At 37.0% G+C, this 23,016-nt stretch overlaps 1 protein-coding gene across 1 annotated transcript in view; it reads right to left on the minus strand.

Annotated features, from left to right (window-relative positions):
• The window catches only part of CPE (carboxypeptidase E), a 58,666-nt gene that overhangs the window by 15,534 nt on the left and 20,116 nt on the right, over positions 1 to 23,016 (minus strand). Inside the window, exons 2-4 of the mRNA XM_074822877.1 lie at positions 3,342 to 3,538; positions 1,340 to 1,507; positions 279 to 396 (exon numbers count right to left, since the gene is read on the minus strand). Of these exons, the coding sequence (XP_074678978.1) occupies positions 279 to 396; positions 1,340 to 1,507; positions 3,342 to 3,538 (483 nt within the window). The remainder of the gene's footprint in view (positions 1 to 278; positions 397 to 1,339; positions 1,508 to 3,341; positions 3,539 to 23,016) is intronic.

Raw genomic sequence — 23,016 nt, forward strand, 5'->3', positions numbered from 1 at the left:
TAACTGCTAAATTGCCTTGATTAAAATATCTGAGGGACCATGATTCCCTCAGGTATTACATCATTTTTATGATGTAACTCTACTGAAACAAGCTATCTATCTTCAAAACTAGAAAACATGGCCATACAGTGACTAGCTTTATATGTGATTAATATGCTAAAATAAGTCACTACAAAGCCATGACATGATGTTTACATAGTGGATCTTCAGTAGCACTGAAATAATTATAGAATATAATTTATATCTCCTACTATTTCATGTTAAATTCTATTACATACCACTCCGAGTCTCATCATAAGGATAGTTTGCAACGAGGTCTCCTCCATGAAGATTGGCAGAGAGCACAAAGGGAATATCCATAATCCAGTGAATGACACCTTTCGTTTCAGGAGCAAGCTACAACAAATAGCATTACCAGCAGTTAAAAATTGATAATTCAATGGAGAAACTTATTCAATTATATATAGGGGGGTTAATTATTATCACATATATTGTACAAGACATTTAAACAAACAGCAATTTTATATTGGCTTCAGAGAGAACTGAATCAGTCCTTTACATCAGAGCCAGTCTAAGTAGATTAATGTAGATCTAAAATGGGTGTAAATTAGTTCAGAATGAGATGAAAAATAAAGCAATCTTCTACTTCTTCCCAACATAGCTAAAAAAAAGCCTACCAAATCTAAAACCACGGAAAATAAACTAATTCAAAATAAATGTTGGCAGGATGCAGTCTATTCTCTGCACAGAAAGTAAAAGTACTTAATTTAATAATTTGAATTTGAAGACAGAATATGGATGGCTATTAAGGCCACAACCCTACAGGACTGCAGTCACAACACTATATTTTCTAGAACCTCCTCTGGGGGTAAACACAAGCAGATAAAAATCCCTCCAGATGTACACCTGTATATTTAAGGCTTCAGCTTAACAAAAATGCATGTGTTATATGTAAGACTAGCTATCTAGCTAGCAATGTAATTAAGTACAAGAAACAGGTGAATTTCTGGCAATAGTAAAAATGCAGAATATCTGCAAGAATAGCTTCAAACCAAGGGAGAAGGCTATGCAATCTCTGGCCTTAAAAATAAAACACGCTTTAAACGAGGAATTGTCTAAGGATTAAGCAATGTGGATCAAAAGGGTTTACTACAGCAAGCCATCTTGGGAAGAAATTCAGGAAGCACCAGACAGATAAATTTAACAAAATTAATAAAATATTTAGAAGAATGTGAATTGTAAAGACCATGCACAGAGCTCGTAGAGGTTGCTACTTGTCTGTTTGAGTAAAAGGAAAGAGATGGGCATGTAAGTGACCCAATACTCAGTTCCTACTTACCTTAGGATTCTGGTCCACGGCTTTTTTCATGTTTTTCAGCAGATGGTTGTTTGGGCCACCTTCTTTCTCATTAACATAGACTATTCTATCAAGATCAGGGAAATTTCGGTTTAGATCTATCCCTTGGGCGTTACTTCGACCAACAAACCAGTCTTTAAGTTCACCGGGCTGAATGAGGAAAGGGAACAGAACAAGGGAGATGAGTAGATTCAGGAGATTACATGTCAAGCTTTATATGGGTATATTTAGCCATGTAAAGTCAAATCATGGGTTTACTTCTCATGTTCTCAACAGTAAGAAGGGGTCATGTGGGAGTAAAGAATCCTGAAGCACCAAGAGCTGAGTCACCCCTCTTTCTTCCTAGAGCCCTGGGGGAACAAAACCAACCTCTGTTTCACTCAGCATCTCGGAGGAGAGGATCATTCTCATAGTGGCAGATCTGGACTAAGGATGGGCAAAATTACCAGCAGCATCAGATTTTTCAGTGCCTGCTTAGTCTTCCCCTGAGAACTGGCTTTTCCCTCTTGTCTCATGCCCATGAGTGTGAATTACAGACCTCATTTTAGTGAGCCCAGAGCAGCTGTAAATTTATCATCCAACCACAAGGAACGTTAGTGCTCATTTCAAAGTTCCTCTAAATAGCTCCAAGGTAAAGAAGGACTTTAATCTTTATTTACCTGAGATTTTTCTTTTTATGGTGTCTGTCAGCTTTGTTCACTGAAACGGTACCACTAAATAAAGAAGCAATGAGAAATTTTGCAAAATCTGTTCTTTAAGCTGATTCTCTCAAATAGGTTTTGGGTGCATTAAGGAAATGCCTTCAGAGCACATAGTTTTCCCCAGCTTGTCTCTATAAGCTTTCAGTACTCTTTAAAGTAGGTTTAGTTTTATTACTGGTTTTAATCTTGGGGTATATTGAATCTGTCACACACTGTGTGAAGATCAAAATACTTCTAAATCAGAATAACAGTGGCACTAAAGCAAATTGTATTTTAAATCATATGTAACCTGTAAGGCAACCATGTAGAAGCAAGTGTACTTTGATTAAGGAGCAAAAGTTCCAAATAATATTACAGAATCTCTACAGAGAGAGATTTCAAAGTAAAATACTGCACCAATTTGAGGACAGCTGCTTCATTGCCACGAGAGGGAGACATATGACCAAATATGATTTAAAAGAAGTCTGGAGGGTTTTTTAAATACTTCATGAGAATCAGTTTAATAAATATCTTAATAAGGTTTGACTTATTTAATCATAAATAAATAGCCACACAAAAAGGTTCAACAATTCCATATTGATTTAAAAAATAAATACACCTTGTAAAACAAGAAAATTCTTATTTTTGTTTAGAACATAATACACACCAGAAGCTATATCTAACAGGGTCCTATTTTGCCTCTATTTGTTAATTATGCATTAACACATTACATGTTTCTTTATTGAGTCTTCATCCTAAAATACATGTTAAATTTGCTTGACTAATAGCTTCATTAAAGTACTTCATGCCTGAAATTTAGAATCAAAGTTATTCATATTAACAAGACGGTTCACAAAGTTTGCTTGTTTTGGGATCATGCTCTGATGAATGTGAAAAAATCATATAAGTCCATTTACATGAGAATATTCTTAAAGGAAACATCAATTTTCCTTTTTCTACTACTTTTGAAACATCATGTATTACTAGAAATTACTTGTTTAGGAAGCAGTTTGGTCAATGAACTTAGATGCAAGAATATGCATGGAACTTAAACATCATTATATTTTAAAATACAGTAAACTCACAAGAGATACAGCTATTTGTTGAAAACTTAAGCATAAAATCCTCCTTGTTAAACAGAACAAGCCTACTGAACTATTAGGAAATACTTCAGTTATGCTGTTCCATTCAACAATCACCACCAAGAGTTCACGTATCTGTAAAACTGCTAGTCCGAGTCTCATTATGATCCTAAGGCAGATACAGATATTGATAACTATTCTTATACACATAGCCTTACAAACCTGGGATGCTGCCTTCTCAAAGCCATCTGGGTTCAAAGATGGCATGATATGGATACGTGTGCTATGGATCAAGTTGATAATAGTTTCATTTCCTTTCTGGTATTCATTACACAAGTACTGAGCCAAGAAGATGAGCAACTCCCTTCCAACAGCTTCATTCCCATGCATATTCCCAACATATTTAAATTCTGGTTCTCCTGGGAAAAAAAAAAAAAAAAAGGACATGTTTTAGAACAACATATAAAAATCACCTATGGACTGGATCACACAGCACACCTGAGATGTGAGTATCACTATTACAATGGGTGACAGTATCCCCAGGAAGCTACAAGCCTCCTTCAGAAAAGCAGATTCAGATTTTTTTCTAAACTCTGGCTAAACAAATAGTAATTTATATTCAGCTGTTTGCCAAAGGCAGAGAAAGAATACCAGAGGACAACAAAGTATGCAAAAATAAATGCTAAGGACTGCCATTAACATTACTACTGTTGAGATCTAATGCAACTGATGCCTCAGTACTACAAAGAGTATCTTGATTAGGTTTTTAAATATATAAACTGACACTAACAGAGCTTCTTATCTTTAATGTTCTCTCCAAGATTAGGTTAAGGTTATCACACTATACATGCATTAAACTGCAATTCTTTTATTAAAGCACTGCCAGTGAACAGCTGTTGATCCTAGTGATCTGAAAAATCTTATTTAGTAGATGGTTTGGATATTCAGCTAAACTTTATGAAGCAAGTGTAACAACCCAACTTACAAAATGAATTATTCCCACTTAACATTCCAATAAACTGTGTAGTATTAAATATATATTAAAATAAATATTAATATATATTAATGTGACTATATTAATGAATATATGTATGGGATGTTTAAGCATATATTTAATGTTGACTTAATATATATTGCATAGTCATACACAATATTCAATATGTAATATATATTCAATATGATTCTATATAGAGAGAATATATATAAATAAGCCATCCAGTATTCCCAGTTTTTCATTAGTCTCATTCTCATGACCATGGACATAAAAAACACACAAGATATGTCTTACAGAGCTGTGAAGGACTTACATTTTAAAAGACCACATTTTGGTCCCTAATTCCAGAGAGGTTTTAGTATACAAGCAAATACCTATGACATTAAAAGGTTTGTCCTGAAATTAAAATGAAGAATATGCTGTTTTCTGGGTTCAGACTCCTTTTTCCTTATCTTTCTTAAATGCAGTTCTTCTGTTGTAACAGCTTTAATCAAACATTCTGCTGTTTATATGCTCTGAATAGTCTTTGAACACACTCTGCAAAAGCCTTTAGCACTATCACAGGCACAAATTCAAGCCAAGAGTGTTACACAAATGAGACCTAAATAATTGCTAATCAAGCACACGGCCGCATCTACTTACAACTCTTCAGTCAGTGCTTGTTAACTTTAATCCAGTGGTAAGATGCTAGCAGACACAATGCTACTAATACCGTGACTTCTCTCCTTCCAGCTAAAATGGTTTTGTACATACGGATTTGTGTCCAAAATTTTTTTGTCAGATAGGTTAAAAAGTTTTCTAGTTTCAGTGAAATGGCTTCATTTTATCTGATTGACACAATGACATTATTGTTACCAAAAACCTCCATTTCCTCTTTTGACACTAGCTCCTATTTACTGTTTCTTCCTATCTGTTAATACCAGGGAATGCAAGAGGACTAATCATCAAGAGTAATCAGACTAGGCAATCAACCCAATCCCATTAAAACGGATGGATGCTATTTAATAAAATACGCAGCACATACATGCATAATTAGAAAACTCATGCATATGTATATTGCATGTTACTTATGGGAAAAGTGCTTCACAAGCTAACAGGCAAATCTGTTACTGTGGTAAATATGAACACAGTTGCATTTTGCATTTGTGATTTTCCCTAGGACATCACTAAGGAAGCCTGAAGGAGAAATAATTTCTCCTGATTCCCAGCCCTGTGTATTAATCACCTACCTTTCTCTCCCACTTGAATTTTACAGATCTGGTTCAAATGAAGAATAGAAACATATGTTTCCCATAGGGTACTGCTTGGCCCCCTCCCCAAAGAATCGTTAACAGTTTTTGGAAGGGTTCATGAAAACAGTCACAGAGTCTATAGTGAACCAAGAGTACAGCCTCATCTACAGCATATCTTCAGTGGTAATGACCCATCTCAAATGAGCACTAAAGAAGTTAAAAGGAGTTCAGGAAAAGGTAAAGAGAGTAATTGGAAATATGGAAAGTCTTTCCTATGAAGTGATTCAAGAGATCAGCCCCATTTTTCTTAGGAAGAATAATAAGGAACAGTTAAATATACCGACCATTATGGCATGGAGGAATTGATCTGGAAAGCAACACTTCCCTACACCACAAGAGACAGCCATTTCCAGTGAAAGGGAACAACGACTATTTTTGGACTGATAAAGGAAAATAACATTACTTACAACACAAGTGTGAAATTAGTATTCAAAAAATCCTCTTGGCAGTGAGGTGTCAGCAGAACTTCAAGTTTTGCTAGCAAACAAAGAATTAAAAAACTGATCTAAAAGTGAATGCAAAAGAATGGAAAGGGAAAGAAAACAGAGAGCTTAATAACAGCCCCACTTCAAAACTTTGTGTTCGTATTTTAGCTCCACTGGGCATTTTCTTACACCTTTCCCTGAAGCAAAGAAATCAATCTCCTATAGATAGATCCTCTGGCTGCAGAGAAGGGGCTGCGCAGTCTGCATGTGTGGGAACTGTTCTCTGCCACCCCCAGCCCTGTGCATTTTCTTACTTCTGGGCACAGCAATCAAAAAAATACTGGGTTTCTGCTTAGTATCAGAAGATATTAAATTTCAGACTGTATCCGAAAATTTTAGGAAAACTCTTCATCATTTCAACAGTGTAATAATTTACATCTAAAAGAACAATGGAAAATATGGATCTTTCTCATATCTAAACTTGGCAGCTGCTTCAAGGGAAACAAACTCTATTTTTACTGTTTATTTCAGCTGAAACAAATAAATGCTACAAGCTGGCTGGGGGGGGGGGGGGGGGGGGGAATTAGGAGTTCGCTCATTAGTTGCCTGTGCCCATCATGGGCAAAGTCAGGGAATCCATTCTGGAAAAAGGGACAATGCTGCTAAAATCATTAGATATCATCACAGTGCCCAAAAAGCTCAGGGAGCTTCCACAGGCTACTATCTGCTGATACAACTTTGCAGTTAATAAAGCCCTTAATTTGCATTTGCATTTCTGCCTTTCTTGTTAGAGTAAAAACTGCAACTCAGGGTGTACCTTCCGGAAACCTTTTTTCTGAGTCTAGATTCTCTCTTAATCATCTTTTTCTCTAGAACAATGAAGTCCAAGCTGGGGGGCAGACTGCTAGCTGAGGCTGACAGAAGAACGCCCATCACTCTGTTGGCTGAGTTAAGCAAGCCGAGCTGCCGGAGTTTTAGTGAATGACACTGCGCTGAAGCCCGCATCCCAGGCCCACTACAGCTCCCAGAGGAACCAGCTCCTTCTCCTCCACTGCATGGGCTAACACAGATACCTCAAACCTGAGGATGCCAGCCATCTGCGCCTTAAGCCTTAACACTTTGTGGGTTCCCTGGTCTATTCATTGAATATGTCCTGCCACACCATTTCTATGAGCTTCAGCTCCTCTGGAAAACAGCTCACCTCATGGGGAAAACAGCCTTCAGTCACCTGTTGCTAGCATGCTACTTAGCTAGAGAGGAAGAGCTGCTCTTCCCATTAATCCTTCACGAGCCATTTAATGCAGATTTTAATCACCCTTCATAGGAGATTCCGTAATTGTAATTGCCTCACTGAATTATTTTTTTTTTATGAAAAGACTCTGTAAATGTCAATTTGATGAAGAACTTTTAAACTGTTTCTTCAAACCAGTAGAAACACTTCTGTTCCACTGCAGAACTGGAGGTAGCTTTAAGGGAGAAGAAGCTTGAAGAATATAATTGGCTTTTCTCATTTATTTGACCCACACAAAAAAGTAAAATTATTTTAATGGATTCCCATGGTCCAAGATACGATAAACACAAAGGAGTATTTCTGTTGGTTGAATATTTAAAATTCTTATTTAATGAATTTTATTAAATTTCTGATACTGTATTTTGACAAATTATAATCTCTCATTCGCAATAACAAAAGCATGTTTTGTGTAACAATGCAAGTATGACATTTATAAATGCTTACACGTAATTTCAGCTCAGATACCGAGGTTTGTGATAACGAATGAATGAGTGGATACCAACACCTTTTGGGGCAAGTCACAAGAAATTAAATGCAGCAATCAAGTTTATAAATATCTTATTATGATATTATCATATATTATAATATCATATGATATTATGATATGATATCTTATTATGATCTTATCACATCATTATGGCTTTTAGAAAGTTTTTACATCCCTCTTAGATTGACTACATGGTACATTACAACCTCATAAACGATTGAGGAAAATGTATTTTAAAATATCGTGCCTTTCTGGTGCCTGACAAACATTTTGAAATGTCACCATTTGCTTCTGCAGTTACTGTCAGCTACGGTCTTCTGCAGTTTCCTAGGAACAGCATGTACATCATTAAAATTAGACAGGTCATCCAATTAAGTATGACTAACCACTGTCATTTTCAGGTCAGACTGTATTTGTACAGTAAAGACAGTAATTTTCTAAAATGTAGGGACAAAAAGTTTAGCACCTACTAATTATATATACTATGAGTCAAGGTAATGTCATGCCACTAGTCATGATCTAATGTCAAGCAGTTAACCTTAAAATGTACAGTATTTCACCCATGGAAGTGCAAGCCATATGGCAGAAAAAAAATTAACTACTGGAAAGTTTAAGTGCTTAATGAATTGTTTTGCAAATCAGCCTCAAATACCCTTAAAAAACAGAGTCTTTCTTCTGCTTTCCTGTATTTCTTATGGAAAGCCAGCAACGTTCCTGAAATAACAGACTTAGTGTTTTTGATTACTTACAGTTGCTTGTCATTTTTAATATGGCAACCAGTAAACTTTTATTGTAGATAAATGGCATGGAAAATCTCAGAACCCCTGCTGGCAAGAAATTCATTCATTAAATGTGATTGAAGACTTTCTTATGCTCCACATTTTTGTTAGTAGCTTAAAGAGAAAAATTTTCTGGAGATCAACTACATGGAAAACCAAAGCTTATAAAATGGGTTTCTCCTTTGAATATGAAAAAAGAGAGGGAAAGAAGAAAATAAATGAGGTCGTGAGATAGGGAAGTGAAAGAATTAGAAAACTTAGATTTCTAACACCCTGTAAACTAAATGTCTGCAGCCTGCCTCAACAGTATTTCAATACAAATGTTGACCTCCACAACTTGTGCAAAACCAGCATTGAAAGATAGAACTGTAATGCAGTATTAGTTTCTAAATCATTGTATAGGCCTTATATAATTTTAGGGCAACATTTGCTAAGATGTAGCATTGGTCTAACCTTGTGGAAAGAGAAACTACTGGAAGTTTCACAGGTGGCTTACATGAAAGCAGAAACAGGTCAACACCGAAGGCCTTTGAAAAATGCAGTCTTTCACTTTCATGACATTAACTGCTAGAAAATACACTGAGAAGAAAACAAGAGGAAAAGAAAATCAAGGATCTATTGGCAGCATCCTGCTTTAAAAAAATGCAGGCATTTTTTAACATCTATGATTCAAGAGTGGTTTCAAGCTCCTTCTGGAAATTTTCATAATTATTTGAACACTACTGCTTAAAATTAAAGTTAACAACAAAGTCTGTACAGCACATTAAACTCGGAGTGCAAGCTCACTAAGAACAGCTATGTTTCTGCTGGCCTTGACACGTACAAATTCAGATGTGATCTCCATTCTACTGAGTACAAAGTCTGTCAAATCAGCTTCAAAATAGGATCTTATATGTCCCTGCACTGGAAATTAAATTCTCCAGACAGATTACCTCATGCTCAAGACAGTTATTTCCACTAAAAATGTTCTGCATGACTCGATGCTTTCTTCAGGTTTGCAACAGCCCACTCTCACCCCTGCAGCTACAGGACTTGGCACTGCCTCCCACGACAAGTGGGCAAAGCATCTGCTCAGCTCCTGCAGTGCCCACCTACAGCTCTCTGCTGGCACATCCCTATGCTGATCTTTCCACAACACCCTGTGCTTACGCTGAAGTAATACACAGTATTTCAAGTAAAGCCCACTTGCTTTATCAGATAGTAGAACATTTTTTGCCTACTAGATTTGTGTTACTGCGCAAACTGATGCTGCTATCCAACAGAACTGATGATTCTTTAAATCATAACAAATCATTTTTAAAGCAAAACGAGTTTACTTATTTCATCAAAACCTTTAACTTAATAAGAAACACTGAAATGTGATATGCACAAAACCCTCATTTTGTGTAAATGTATTAAAAAGCCCTCTCTGATGTTCAAAGTAGATTTAAAAAATTACCAGAATTTCAGAAATAACAAATAACCATCTATATATACAACTGGATTAACTAGATTAGTTGTACAATCAATTGCATTTTTCATGCTCTAGGCAAACTGAATAGGACTTTGCATTTACAAAATTCATTACAGCATTACAGCAGCAAGTATCATTAGCTCAGCATTGAAGATGAGGTTCCTAAGAAACCAAACATGAAATGAACTGTCCTGAACCACCATCACCAGTCTATGGCAGAGTACAACACAGATACAGTTTTTTAACCTCTCAGTTTTTGCTCACACTGATAGGAAAAATCTGGACCAAAACAAATCCTGGGGTTCTTTGTGAAGGACACTGGAAGTACAGAGATATCATAAGTAACTCTCTCTATGTCTGCTGTGATGCTGGTGGTGGGATATAACAGATTCAATTCATCTTTTCCACTGTGCTCAGTAAGAGAGGGAGCTTTTCCATTTATAACTATGTGTGACCAAGTGAATTTTCATTTCAAAGGTACTCACTGTATCCCTAAAGATTTGGTTGGCACATAGAGCAAAGATTTTTTTTTTTTTTTTTTTTTAATCCATCGATTCCTCATTGAAATAGACCTCTGGTGAAGAGAAAGTTGATACATAATTTAGATGTGTATTTATGATGTTTCCTCATCAAGTTCACTTAACAACTTTTCTCTCTTCAGCAAACTCTAGAATCAGCTTTTTCACTTCAGCTACGAAAGTACTTGTCAGCCATCAGAGCACTTCAAATGGACTGAGCTTCTCTATCTCACTCCTTTTGAATGTAACAAATATACAGAAATTTCAAAGCTAAACTAGTTCAAACACCTGCTGCCAGAAGGAGACATATTTGGGCTCTGCTTTTATTTCTTCTCTTCATGAAATGAGGATGAGGAAAAATCGGAAATAACCCATTTATATCCGGATTCCAGACTCTAAAGGTAAAGAGGTAGGCAGAAATGCTGGACAAATAAGGTGAAGAAACAAAAGTAAGCTCTCCCTTTTTACTGGAAACAAACAAACAAAAAGTCAATGAAAATATACAAATAATTCATTTCCAGTAAGTTATACAGGCCCAATTCAACATCGCCATTGGCTTCCCTCTGCCAAATGGGTGGCCAAAAGCATGGAAGCACAGACAGCAATTTCCAGGCTGGAAACAACCAGTGCTGTGATTTCCCCAGCAGCGCCCAGAGCAGAAAGCAAATCTGAAGAGGGCTGAGGGAGTAAAGTCAAGCCAGGGTTCCTCCTCTGTAGCACTGTGCCCCAGTACTTGCTGCAAGGCCATGTTTCAGGAGGAAAGCAAGCTGGGGCAGCTTTCAGGGCTGTGCTACCTTCAGTCCCGCGCTGCACCAGCGTGTACAAGGGAAGCGCACTCACAGAGTTCATCTTCACCTAGAAAAACTCTGCATTTTTCTCTCCACAGAGGAGCGATATTTCTGACTGAAAAGGATTAAAATTCCCTTCATGAACACATTCTGGGTCCTTGAGAAATATATTTTCTGTGCCTAAGGATCTAGGAATAACTAGTAGTAAGCCACCAGACTTCCTCCCTTGATTTCCAGGAGTCTTTTTGAGGCATCGTAATGGCACCTGTTATTCTACTGTGGCTACATGTACTGGATGCTCTTTCGTTACTGGTAACTGGAACATTATTTTATTCCACTGCTGTTTTGTCACAACCTGACTGTGAGAAAAAACCTGTGGGCTGCAGATCTATGATTCAGACAGATGATGCTGAAGTGTATTGGCCATTGCTAACAGTTGGAGAGGGATAAAATCTCCCCGTAAATGTACATCTGTAACAAGCCCCTCATGTGGAAAGCATAAGAGTTTCTTTTGCACTGGCACATTTATTTAGCTTCCCTTGCTTATATGAGCCCTAATATTTATTGTTCTTAACTTCTGTGAGTATTGCCATGGAGTTTACAAAAAGAGTTATAAAGTGCCCTTTTAAAATAAATTACAGTAAGAAAGACATAGGCAAACTGCAAAGCTAATTATGCTGTTACCTTGCTCCTTTGTGGAAAAAAACATATAAAAGATTGACTTGTGATGACTAACAAAGGACACCATTTACGTCAGAACATAAACAACATGATTTATGTCACTATCCTCAGAAACCAACAAATAACCAAGTAGCTTCTTTTATTCCTAATACTATTTTAGCATCACCCTTTTGGTATAAATAATTTTTAAAAACATAATTCCATCATTTTAGAAGTTAGGGGGGGTTTTTTGACAGAAAAATTGCAGCTGCATCGTAGGCTTAAAAACTTGGTAAACTGTGTGAAACCCTGATGAAAAAGTGGCTCACTGAGATCTGTTCTCCTGCTGCACTTCACTTCCAGCCTGATTTTAGCAGCTAATACTCTCTCAAGTTTCTGTATTTGAGGTATGAATGCTATGTGATAACCACCAGTAAATCTTGATTGTACTCGTTCTTGAGATAGCAATGGTTAAATCAAATCAGTATGAAGCAGAAGACAATAAAGGTTAAGTGTATAGAGCGTGGTCAAGATCGGTAGTGAAACACTACATCTCCAAACATTGCAACACTGGGCTTCAGAATTTTTCAATGGTATGTAAAATTTTATTTAAAATTGGTATTGTACCTTAATTATTTATTTATAGCCAGTTAGGTAGAAATGCAGACATGAATGCTTAGTGGGGATCTATCACTTCACACTCACATATGTTTGAAATATAAATACCCTTTAGAAAATGCCCCCCATATCATCTTAAACATTTAAAAAAATGGAAAAAGGTGATGATTCCTAGCAAGACAGTATAAGGAGAGGAAGCTAAACTGGTGCAGAGGCTAATAAAATCAACTTTAGTGCATTACAGGAAGAAGTGAATCATATAACAGCTTGTTGACTCAAGAATAATGATGGAGATGACTGAACCAGGCAAATCCTTTGTCTCAATAGCAGATGGGATTGGATCCAGAAGGCTTTCAAGAGATGTTTTGCCTTCAGATGAGGGAGCACCAGACAAAAAAATCCCATATGGATACTGACCCCGACACTGCAAGCACAGCTGTATAGCTGCAAGACACAGAACAGCCTTCGAAAGATAGAAACAAATGTTTAACAAAAAACCTGTAACGGCTTTTAGGTCTGCTCAGGGGCACACATCCTAGTGTCCTAAAAACAGACAGATTTTTTTCCTTATATAGGGAACAAATATAAAAGCTTGGTATCTCGGCTTTCGTCAGAGCTTACACTGGGTTTTCCCTCTAAAGAGTAATAAGATAGTTCTGTGTTAAGAGAAAGGAGAGAGGGGTACCTGTTGCCCATATGGTCTACAGTCAAGGAAAACAGAAATCACAATCCTGTCCTTGAACAGCACCTATAAAGTGCAGAAAGTGAACCAGCAGCAGAGCAACTAGATATTTTATAATGAGGTCTATGTATGGCAATATAGCTTTGTGAATTTGATATAAAATGAACCTGCCTAGGGTTTATTCTAAGAACAAGAAGAAAGGTTAGTTCAAAGCAACAAGGCATGTTCCTCACAAAAGGGCAAATAATAGCAATTTCCTACAATTATATCCACTATGCCTCCAACATGCCAAGCAGGATCAGAAACCAAGTAGCTCTTCCTAGTACTGTGTAATTATTGTTTCCTCTGAGCAATACAAAAAGCTACAGCAAATCCATCTTTTGTGGTCCCTTTCATCTCATTTGAAACTTTCTCTCTCTTCTGTGTTACTAGCAGTACATCAGACAAGCTCTTTCCTGTCGGTGCAGGAGGAAACATCATGTTAGTGAAAATGTGCATGTTATCCAAGGGCAAATCCCTTCACTAAGTAAGAGTCCAAAGGGCTTTTGTTACTTGTATCAGTGGTATCTGGCATCAGTCTGAGTGTATTCACCACAATTCCTGTGTAATCATCTAAATTTTTTAGTAGGCATAATAAAACACTAGGAGCTGAAATATTGTGCCATACTTCTGTAATTCACACCAATATTAAAGCAGTGAAACTGAGAGGAAAACTGTGCCATACCTTCCAGATCTACTGCATTTTATTTTAATTTTATGCAAGTGTAGAAGGCTGGTGAGGTATAATGAAGAGGTATGATAAAAGCTGGCACATTTTAAAAGCTGGTTTCATGCACTTTGTACCTTTCTTTATTAACATATATACTGAGATTGTTGAAATTACTTTTCTCATATGTACTGTCATTCTCCATGGCTAGAGATGCCATGAAGTAGCTAACTAGCCATCCCACAGAGGAAAGCATAATACAGCCAAAAGGCATCTCCTGAGAAGCTCTACAGCAGTATTTTCACTTTGAGGTTTCAGGTATTTGAGGCTTTTTGGAAATAATTATTCCAATTGAATAGGAAGAAAAAGTGGTAAGTGATCCAATATGCATTTGACAAACTCTAAATTCAAGGACAGTAATTCAACAAACAACAGAGGAACAGTACCGAGTAGTGTGGATGTAAAATCTTTTCTGACTGTATACAAGCACTTCTCTACTATTGTGTGTGTATGTGCACATGTACATCTTACAGACACACATTGAACGTCCCTCATTGAGAGGCACCAGGGAGGTCATCCACAGGTCACAAAAATATTTTTCATGTTTCTGTTCGCTAACATCTTCTTAGATCTAAAGCACACTTCTAATTTTAACCAAAGAAACTGCATTTGCAGATATTCAAAATCATATGAAAAGACAGATTTGGCACAGTTCACAAACAAAATCAAAACCACATGACTCTCTTGAAGAAAGAAACTGAACCCTCTAGGAAGCAACCCAGTATTCCCTGTCTTTATTAACCCTCTTACACCTTGTGATTCAGTAGTTCATTCTTATTTAATCAAACAATCTGCAAGAAAAGTCTTTTTTAGCAAATTATTATATTTTTGCATTAAAAGACAAACTTAAAGCTGCTTGGATTGTTTCATAAAATACTAGCTATCCAGTCTTTGCCATATTTTCTACTTCTTTTTTATGTGCACTTAACTTTCTCTTTAATCTTGGGTTTAAGTTTTATGATCACAGTGTGATGACTGCCAAAAGCATGTTTCAGTATATATTTTCCAGCAGTCTGCTGAGCCATAAAGAAAAAAAAAAAAAAAACAGTTACAAAGTGTAAGTAAAAAATTGTGTTCAGATTATAGGAACACAGAAATGGGAGGGCAAAGGACTGAAGATTACCACTTTGCCCATTAAAGACTGCACCTAATGAAAGGCAGTAAATTTGGGAAAGAGCATCCAGCACATAAAACTCACCAAGACATGCTACTAACCCAGCAGGGAGGCACAATGCTTTTCTCCCCAAGACATCCTGGTGATATTTGACCTAATATGGCTCTTTACCCATAAAGACTTCCATATTTATACAATAAAGACATTTTCCTTTTTAACTTTGCCAGTAGCAAAAACTGCCATTGAAATTACATTGAGAGCTCAGTTTTATCATCTTTTCCCTATATTTAGGACTTGAACCAGTGAAGCACATTAAACATATACTTACCTTCAGCATATTAGCATCAGAGGGTTTAGTCTGGAACGTCAAGTCAAGCACATGCTCAGGAGTTTGCCAGAATAAGGCACTATGGTCTTATGCAAAAGCAACAACTTTGAGAAGAGATATTCCACTGGCTCCTGTAAATTCTGGACCAAGTTTTTATTTCTGAAAAATTGCTTTCTGGATGCAATTTTTCCATATTTGTTTTCTGTCCAGATTTAACTACTACTTTTTTTTTTTTTAAGCAAAAGCTTTTCACCTATTTATAAATTATATGGGGGTAAAAAAATATAGGCCCTATTAAGGCAACATTTTTTTGCAAAGATATTTTTTTTGCATTTGTGTAACCCAGAATACAAATTAGTTTTTCATGTTAAAATTCTCCAGGTGGCTTGTTTCATTGAGGCCTTCTCTTCACACCAGGTATGAATCAACAGATTTCTACAAGTTAGAAAACTCCATCTTGCAGTGGGCAATATGAAATTTAGAATCATGATACTATTTGAAAAGCTACTAGAAAAGGTGCATATAAAGTATCAGTGCTAGGCACACAGTTGTAGTTGGGCATTAAGGCTTAACTGCCTGTTGTGCAGACTCCTATCTGGTAACCAACTGTAGAAAAGCATACTGAGGTTAGTACAACATTAAGCATTTTTTCTCTTATTTTGCTTAAAAATGGAGACAAAAAGGAAAATTACATCTATACGATACTATTGCTCTGCTAAGACAACTACTGCAAACTCTTCAGTGTTAGAAAATGACACTTTTTTACAGAGGGAAAACAAAGCAGCCCTTAGCAATAAGGCTATGCTGGGAACAAACATGTGCTAGGCTCTCAGGGTAATCTTTATTTCCCCCACTGTAACCCCATGAAAGCGACAAACTCAAAACCGAGGTTTACTCATAAAATATTTCATGTTGGGAACAACACTATTATCACATCTCACACTATTCAGAAGGTCCCATTAGATCCAAATAATCAACTCAAAGTGTCAAAGGAAGCAGGATATGAGGGCAAACCTAAGTCTTTTATAGCAAGAAGAAAAAAAAAAAAAAAACCACACCCAAAAACCCAAGAGATAACTTCAGGAACCATAAGAGTTTCCTGACTAGGAACAGCTCCCAGACTTCCATTGAGATGTTGTTCTGTCACGACTGCATAACTTAGAAAGACCAAGCTAAAACATAACACTGTGTAACATAGGAAACCAGAATTTATCAGGCTTTCTGAGCTACGTATTACACACACCTCTTAGGAGCAGCTCATGCTTTGGATTACAGCTCTTTCCAACCAGACAAAACTAGTCTGACCGTGATGTTTTTTCCCAGAAAGACTCCTATTTTAGATTGCTTGTCAATGGTGAGTGGCTTGAATTGTGAGTTGAATGATGAGTTGTGTATAGAAATATGAAAAAATCTATATAGTTTACTGTATTGATTACTAAACAACAGGCTTTTTTAAAAAAAAAAAAATCAGTTGGGGCCAACAGCCCTCTTTCCCAACATGTATGCAAGCACTACTACAAGGGATAGTTGCAGTGCAGAAAGCCACATGGGGATCTTAACCATGGGTTACCCAAAGCTGCCATTCCAGCAGCGCGAGATTCTCCATACAAGTATTAATACTATTATCACGAATCCTTAACAGTCTACATGACAGGACAGACACCACTGTGCTGTCACTGAACAAAGATTGTACCTGCTCTCACAGTATTTGCTATCTAAGCAAAAGAAGAAAAGAGAATAGAAGCATATGGCAAGAACATGGCAGGCAATGATCTTACCATAGATCTCAACCCCTCTTCCTCCCTTACTTTTAAGAACTGCTGTGACAAAAGTAAATAGTATGGGGAGATCTGAAGAAAGGCATCAAATCATGGCCTCTGACACTGTTGTGGGGAAGCTGTTTCCTACCACAGATGTCACCACAGGAGCAAGTGCAAGGAAGGTGATTTGAAAATTTGCTCAGTGGACAACAGAAATGATCATTAATGGCTCAGAAGTACAAACTAATATTTTAATGTTTACTAATTGTTTGGCAGTTAATGTCTCAACAGCAACAAAATTGAGTACCATTCCTAAATGATGCTCCAAGGCTTTGGACTCAAAGAAACCTCCAAAATAGGCAGAATAAGCAACATTTAGCTCAAGTAGACAACTGAATATGAGCACATTTTTTCTTAAGGAACAGTTCATTTTCCTATGTAATGAAAAAAACGAAGAAACTGACAGGTTTGTGTAAGAATTCAAGACTGTACAAAATGAAAATCAGTTCACTGCACAATTAGTATAAAAGCAAGTGAATATTGGCAGAGGACAAAATACATAGCACTCCTCACTACACTGCAATTGTTCCCAAGTATAATGTTTCCAACAAAAATTTAAGGGTGTTACAACATTTTTGACAGACTGGGCAGCTGTACTGCAGAGCTCGCTCTTCATGGATTTTGACTACAGAAATACCCTAACAGATGTCATTTTGGTACCACATCGATGCGCATGAGAGAAAGCAGGAAGACATGTGATGTTCAGCTGCTATTTGCTTATCACTGGGCTTTATAGCTATATGTTTCTATTTAAATGAAGGAAAGAAATGTGCTATCTTGCGGTTTTATTTCAGCATTGCTGAATCGGGATTACACCCACACAAATCCACCTACAAAGGAAACAAAAATAAAACAAACCAAATCAAGATGAAAAGAAACAAAAAGAAAACTAAAACAAAAGAAAACACAAGTTTTGTGAAAAGCAATGTCACACCTGCTGAACATAATATTTTTTCAGCTAGAGGAGAGACTGTGTTTTCATTACGCCCTTTATGTGTACTTTAATTTAAATCCCATGAATATTCTAAATCTCAACATACAAGAGTGAAAGACAACTTTTTATTTTTTTTAACCAGCTAAGTGAAGAAGCCAGACAAGCTGGTAAGGTCTACGTGGATATTGTGTATTCTCCTTCTATCAGAAGATTTTGCTATAAAGTATCCTTCAAGGTTTATGTATTTATTTTTAAATAACTAACTCCTGACACCCTTTGTAGACTATTCCCTGGTCTGACGAGCCTTCCAGGAAATTTTTCTTTACCACTTTGACCACTATAACAATTCCTTGCACTGAGCTACTTGATACTCATGTCAGTTGATGTAGGTTTCTCACTGCCATTCAGTTTCACTTATCCTTTAATTTATCATCTGCAAAAACATCTTCCAGTTCTATGCAAGCATCCTGTCTTGGAGCAAAAAGGGGGACACGAGAGCATGAAAGCAATGCCTGCACTGCCTTTCCCTGCTGAGCTCCAGATCTGAACCAAGGTTTCAGGATGAGGCTGTTTGAGCCAGGAATGGCCACACCGCTCAAAGGGGCACCACTCAAGTGTGACACTACAGACAGCCTGAATTAGCTGTCATGCCCCAGGAGTCTCAGAAAGGTGATGGTCACACAGGTGAAATTCTGGAACTTGACAACACAGCACCATCAGCAGAAAAAAGTGGACTTGCTGTTCACAGCCTCCCACTGTGGCTTATATGGATTGAAACTATTCACATGCAGAGTTTTTAGGCCTCTTCCCTCAACTCCATCTCTCTTATGAAGTGGAAATCCTAGCTAGAACAAGACAGACTCTTTTTTCCTACAAGTGAATGACTTAAGAGACTGCAAGCATCCTGGAGAGCCAATACCCAAGCACCTGTTAAAGGAAAAAGTACATGCCACAACAATTTTATTTTCAAACTGAATCTGCCTGTTAAATTAATCAGTAAGAGAGTAAATGCTGATATTCAAATTTATTATGAGAGCTCAGAGTCACTTCTTTCATAATATGGCAATTAGAGTCTGTCATGCTTACTGTTTGAGTCTGCAAACTCAGAAAGTATTTCTGGCTTTTTTGAAGGGCTGGAAACATCAGTTAATATAAAAATTTAACATTCTACAGAATATGGAAATGTTTCAGTACATCTGAGATCTGACAAAACAGCGTGAAACTAGGTTACTTCAAATTCTGTGCCAAATTGTCTATGAATTAAAGAAGGATCATGGCCTGAAGTAATCAGACTCCAGTTCAACACCACACTTAAACCTGTTTCTGACAGTGAGCAGAAAAGTAGCCTGAACTAAGTTTAGAGAAGAGCTGGCATAGAAATCACCATATTGGTTCACAATAGTGATTTGTTTATTTATTTTAACTTCAGTACACACTTCTTTAATAAAAAGAAGGCCCAGATGTTTGAAAGTGCAAAACCTCCACATTTCAAATGTATAAGTCCATATGTAATAAGGATGTGGGTAAGACCAGGATAAATAATATTTCACATTTTTAATGGTTTTTTTTCATTACATGTGGTGTTGTATTATTTCACACAGAAAGAGGAATTTGCTCTTTGGAAGTTTGCCATGCTGGACTTTTTGTTATGGTTATTTTGGTGGTTTTATTCTTTCAGTTTTGTGGTATGGGATTGCTCTATCACTCAGAGATCTGACTGCAACTAGTTATCAGTTATAAAGGAGTAACAGACGTAAAGATGATGGACACAGCTGAGTATGGGTGGCAGTAAACCACAGAAGTAGCACACTACTGATCTAATGAGCAACCAAGTAACACAGGTGTGCCTTCCATAAATAATTCACTCTGAAGATACAGTTTGCAGTGACACTGTACATTTCAGAGCACTAAAGAGGCAAGACAGATTCCCCTCAGAGCACATTTTCTATGTTAGATGCATTTTTCTGTCAAATATAGGAAATCTAGATTTTACTTTGGCATCAATATTCTATGCCTGAGGATACCGGATACTGAACCTGCACAAATTCCTAATGCTATTTTTTTCTTACACAGACTCTGTAGGTAATTTCACAGAATTATTCTAGAAGCAGAATACTTAGTAGGAGACCAAGCTAAACTCCACTTCTTCTAAGAGGGCCTGTTCAGTGCAAGTTGCTACACTGTCATACTAGCAACAGGCATTTAAGGATCCTGACAACTTTGTCCCCCTGCTATGCAGGTGTATATAGGTATGGGATTTGGGATCTATTCTACTCTCTGTTACCTGGTGCACTTCAATTGCCTTCAAGAGGAATTGCACTATGCCTTGATTTTTTAGAGTAATGAACACTGACATACAGCAGAGAAAAGACAGAATTTATTCATATATGCCCTATAGTATATATGGGTATCTTCCAGAAAAGCAAAGATTTAGATACTAGGAAGAGAATCTATGACTTGTTATCACCATGCCTAATGTACTATGCCTAATTAGCCCTCAAATCTCTCCACTAGATCTATACATTGCAGAAATTATCCACAAAGTAATGAAGCAAGTGTTGGACAGTTCAGCAAGCCAAAAGCATTCTATCAAGGTTTACATAGTAGCTATAAATCCTACTTTACATTGCAGTGCACACAAACTTTATTTCACATCATAATGGGATTGAAGCAGGTATAGAACAATATGCTTTTTCTCCTTTAAAAATTGTAAGGTTATGGTATTATAACCTTATTCATATATATATGGTGTTGCATTAAGACAAAGTATGTTTCTTCCAATAACTTTCAAGCACTCATCTTCCTTCAGAAACACTTGTGGGTTTTTAATTTATCTTACCCTTTTACAGAATGCTAGAAATAGAAGAGAAAGAGAGGCATATTTAAACTCCTAACTTGGAGGAGAAGCAAAGAACACACTTTTAAAAAATTAAAATTAAGAAAATATTTAATACATACTAAGATTTTCCTCTGGAAATCACTTTGGAAATACAAATGCTGCTATGTTGCTGTAGCACTTACATGTCCTTCATTTTGAGGAATGGGAGACCAGGATTTCCTGAGGTTAAAATACAATTCAGAAGATAGTGACACTGGACTTCTTCCACCAAGTCAAAATATTTCAGAAGTTAATGTGGACTTCAGGGAGAGTTAAGCTAAGCTGCCATAAGAGGCCAATTAATAAAGGCAATTATAGAGAAGAATACAAGACCAGGATAAGTTACCCAAGGCAGACAATAAGATGAAATAAGAAATAACAACGTATCATGTCAGCCTCTGAAAGGCATGAGTTCAATTCTGCTGCAAGGCTTGTCAGCAAACAAAGGGAGTAGTCTCACAGCATCCCAGCAGCTGGAAAACAGCACTTTGATTCACTTACCCAGAAGGCTATTCCATGATTCAAGCTGATGTTTCTGAGAACAGCAAATAAATACTCTGAAGGGGGAGGGAGAAGGAAGTTACACTGCATGAGACCCAAAAAGAGACAGGACAACAGGCAGAAGGTGCAAACCCAGCAGCCTGCACTCAAACAGTGCTCCCTTCTGGAGCCAGAGAAATAGAGGTTCCAGGTACTGAGCAATCCGGACACGTGGACCTCAAACAAGTGGTTCCTTAGCCCTGCATGTTCCTGGAGATGGGACAGCAGCTGGTTCAGTCCAAGTGCTGTACTCAGACTCGGCGACAGGCAGCATCGGGCCACAAAGTTAATGTTTCCATGACCTCATTACAACATAGTGACCACAGCACCAGTTTTCCATCATCATTCACACTGTGAGACCACACCACCTGGAACATCCTGCTGTTTTCACACCATCTAAAACTACAAAGAATTGTTATGCTGGTAATCAGAAGACTAAAAAAAAGGGGGAAAAAGAAAGTCTTCATTGGTGTCTCATGCCACAGACCTAACAAGACCAACAGGCACTGACCTAAGAACAAATGGGGAGAGAACACTTCTGGAAATTTGCTCATATTTGTTTTCATAAATTAATTTCCTGATTTGAATATTACTAGATGTTTTTCCTGTCTTTTTTTACATGACTATTTTCTTATTTCATGTTTTTACCTTTTCCTCATAAACCATCTTCTCACTACCACTAAGTTTACCCAGTTTATTACTTTCTCTCTGATGAAGTATTCCACACTGAAAAGTAGTTTCCATATGTGACCTCACCACTGCTTAATCCTAATTCTTACCCTTTGCTTTCTGTCCATCCACCTTGAAAAATATTCCATTTGGCACAGTAATTAGCATCTGTTCATTGGAGACCTGTTGGATACCCAAGACAGCAGCTTCTAAGTCTCCCAGGTGACTGCCAAACTAATATATTTGCATTTATTCTCTTCATGGCCTTGGAAAGTGATAGAGTAAAACTAGTGCTTAGCCTCCCAGAGGACCATAATGTTGGGGTTTTTTTCAAGTGCTAGGAACTGATGGAACATCGCATGCATTGGGACAATGATGGGACATGCATTGTCCCAGTTTATGTGTCAAGAGGTGAAATTAATCTAGCTGCTACCTCTACAGGCTTAGTGCTTTAAAATTACACACTGCTCTTTGTGAATCATGTTTAACCTTCCTCTGTTATATTTTTACATTATATTCAACATCACAGTATTACCCCTGAAAAAAATCTTCCTACCAATCTCTACTTCCACTTAAGTAGCTGTGTAGTGTGTAACTGTTTGTACAAAAGCCATCTAATTTTTCCACTGTTGTGTTGACTTTACTACCCAGGAACAATGCATCCATCTTTGTTATAAGTAGAATAAAATTGAATTAAGGAAAAAGTATCCTTAAGAGTGATATTTTGGTTCACAATATGTACCAAAAATATGTTTCAATTACAGATCACTCTCAAAAGTCAAATTAATAAAAAATCATACATACTGTGATTTCATTTTTACTAAAATTATGAAGAGTTTTGCCCAGCTCCTCTTCTGATCA

Source organism: Strix aluco, chromosome 4, assembly GCF_031877795.1.
Source record: "Strix aluco isolate bStrAlu1 chromosome 4, bStrAlu1.hap1, whole genome shotgun sequence".
NCBI lineage: Eukaryota > Metazoa > Chordata > Aves > Strigiformes > Strigidae > Strix > Strix aluco.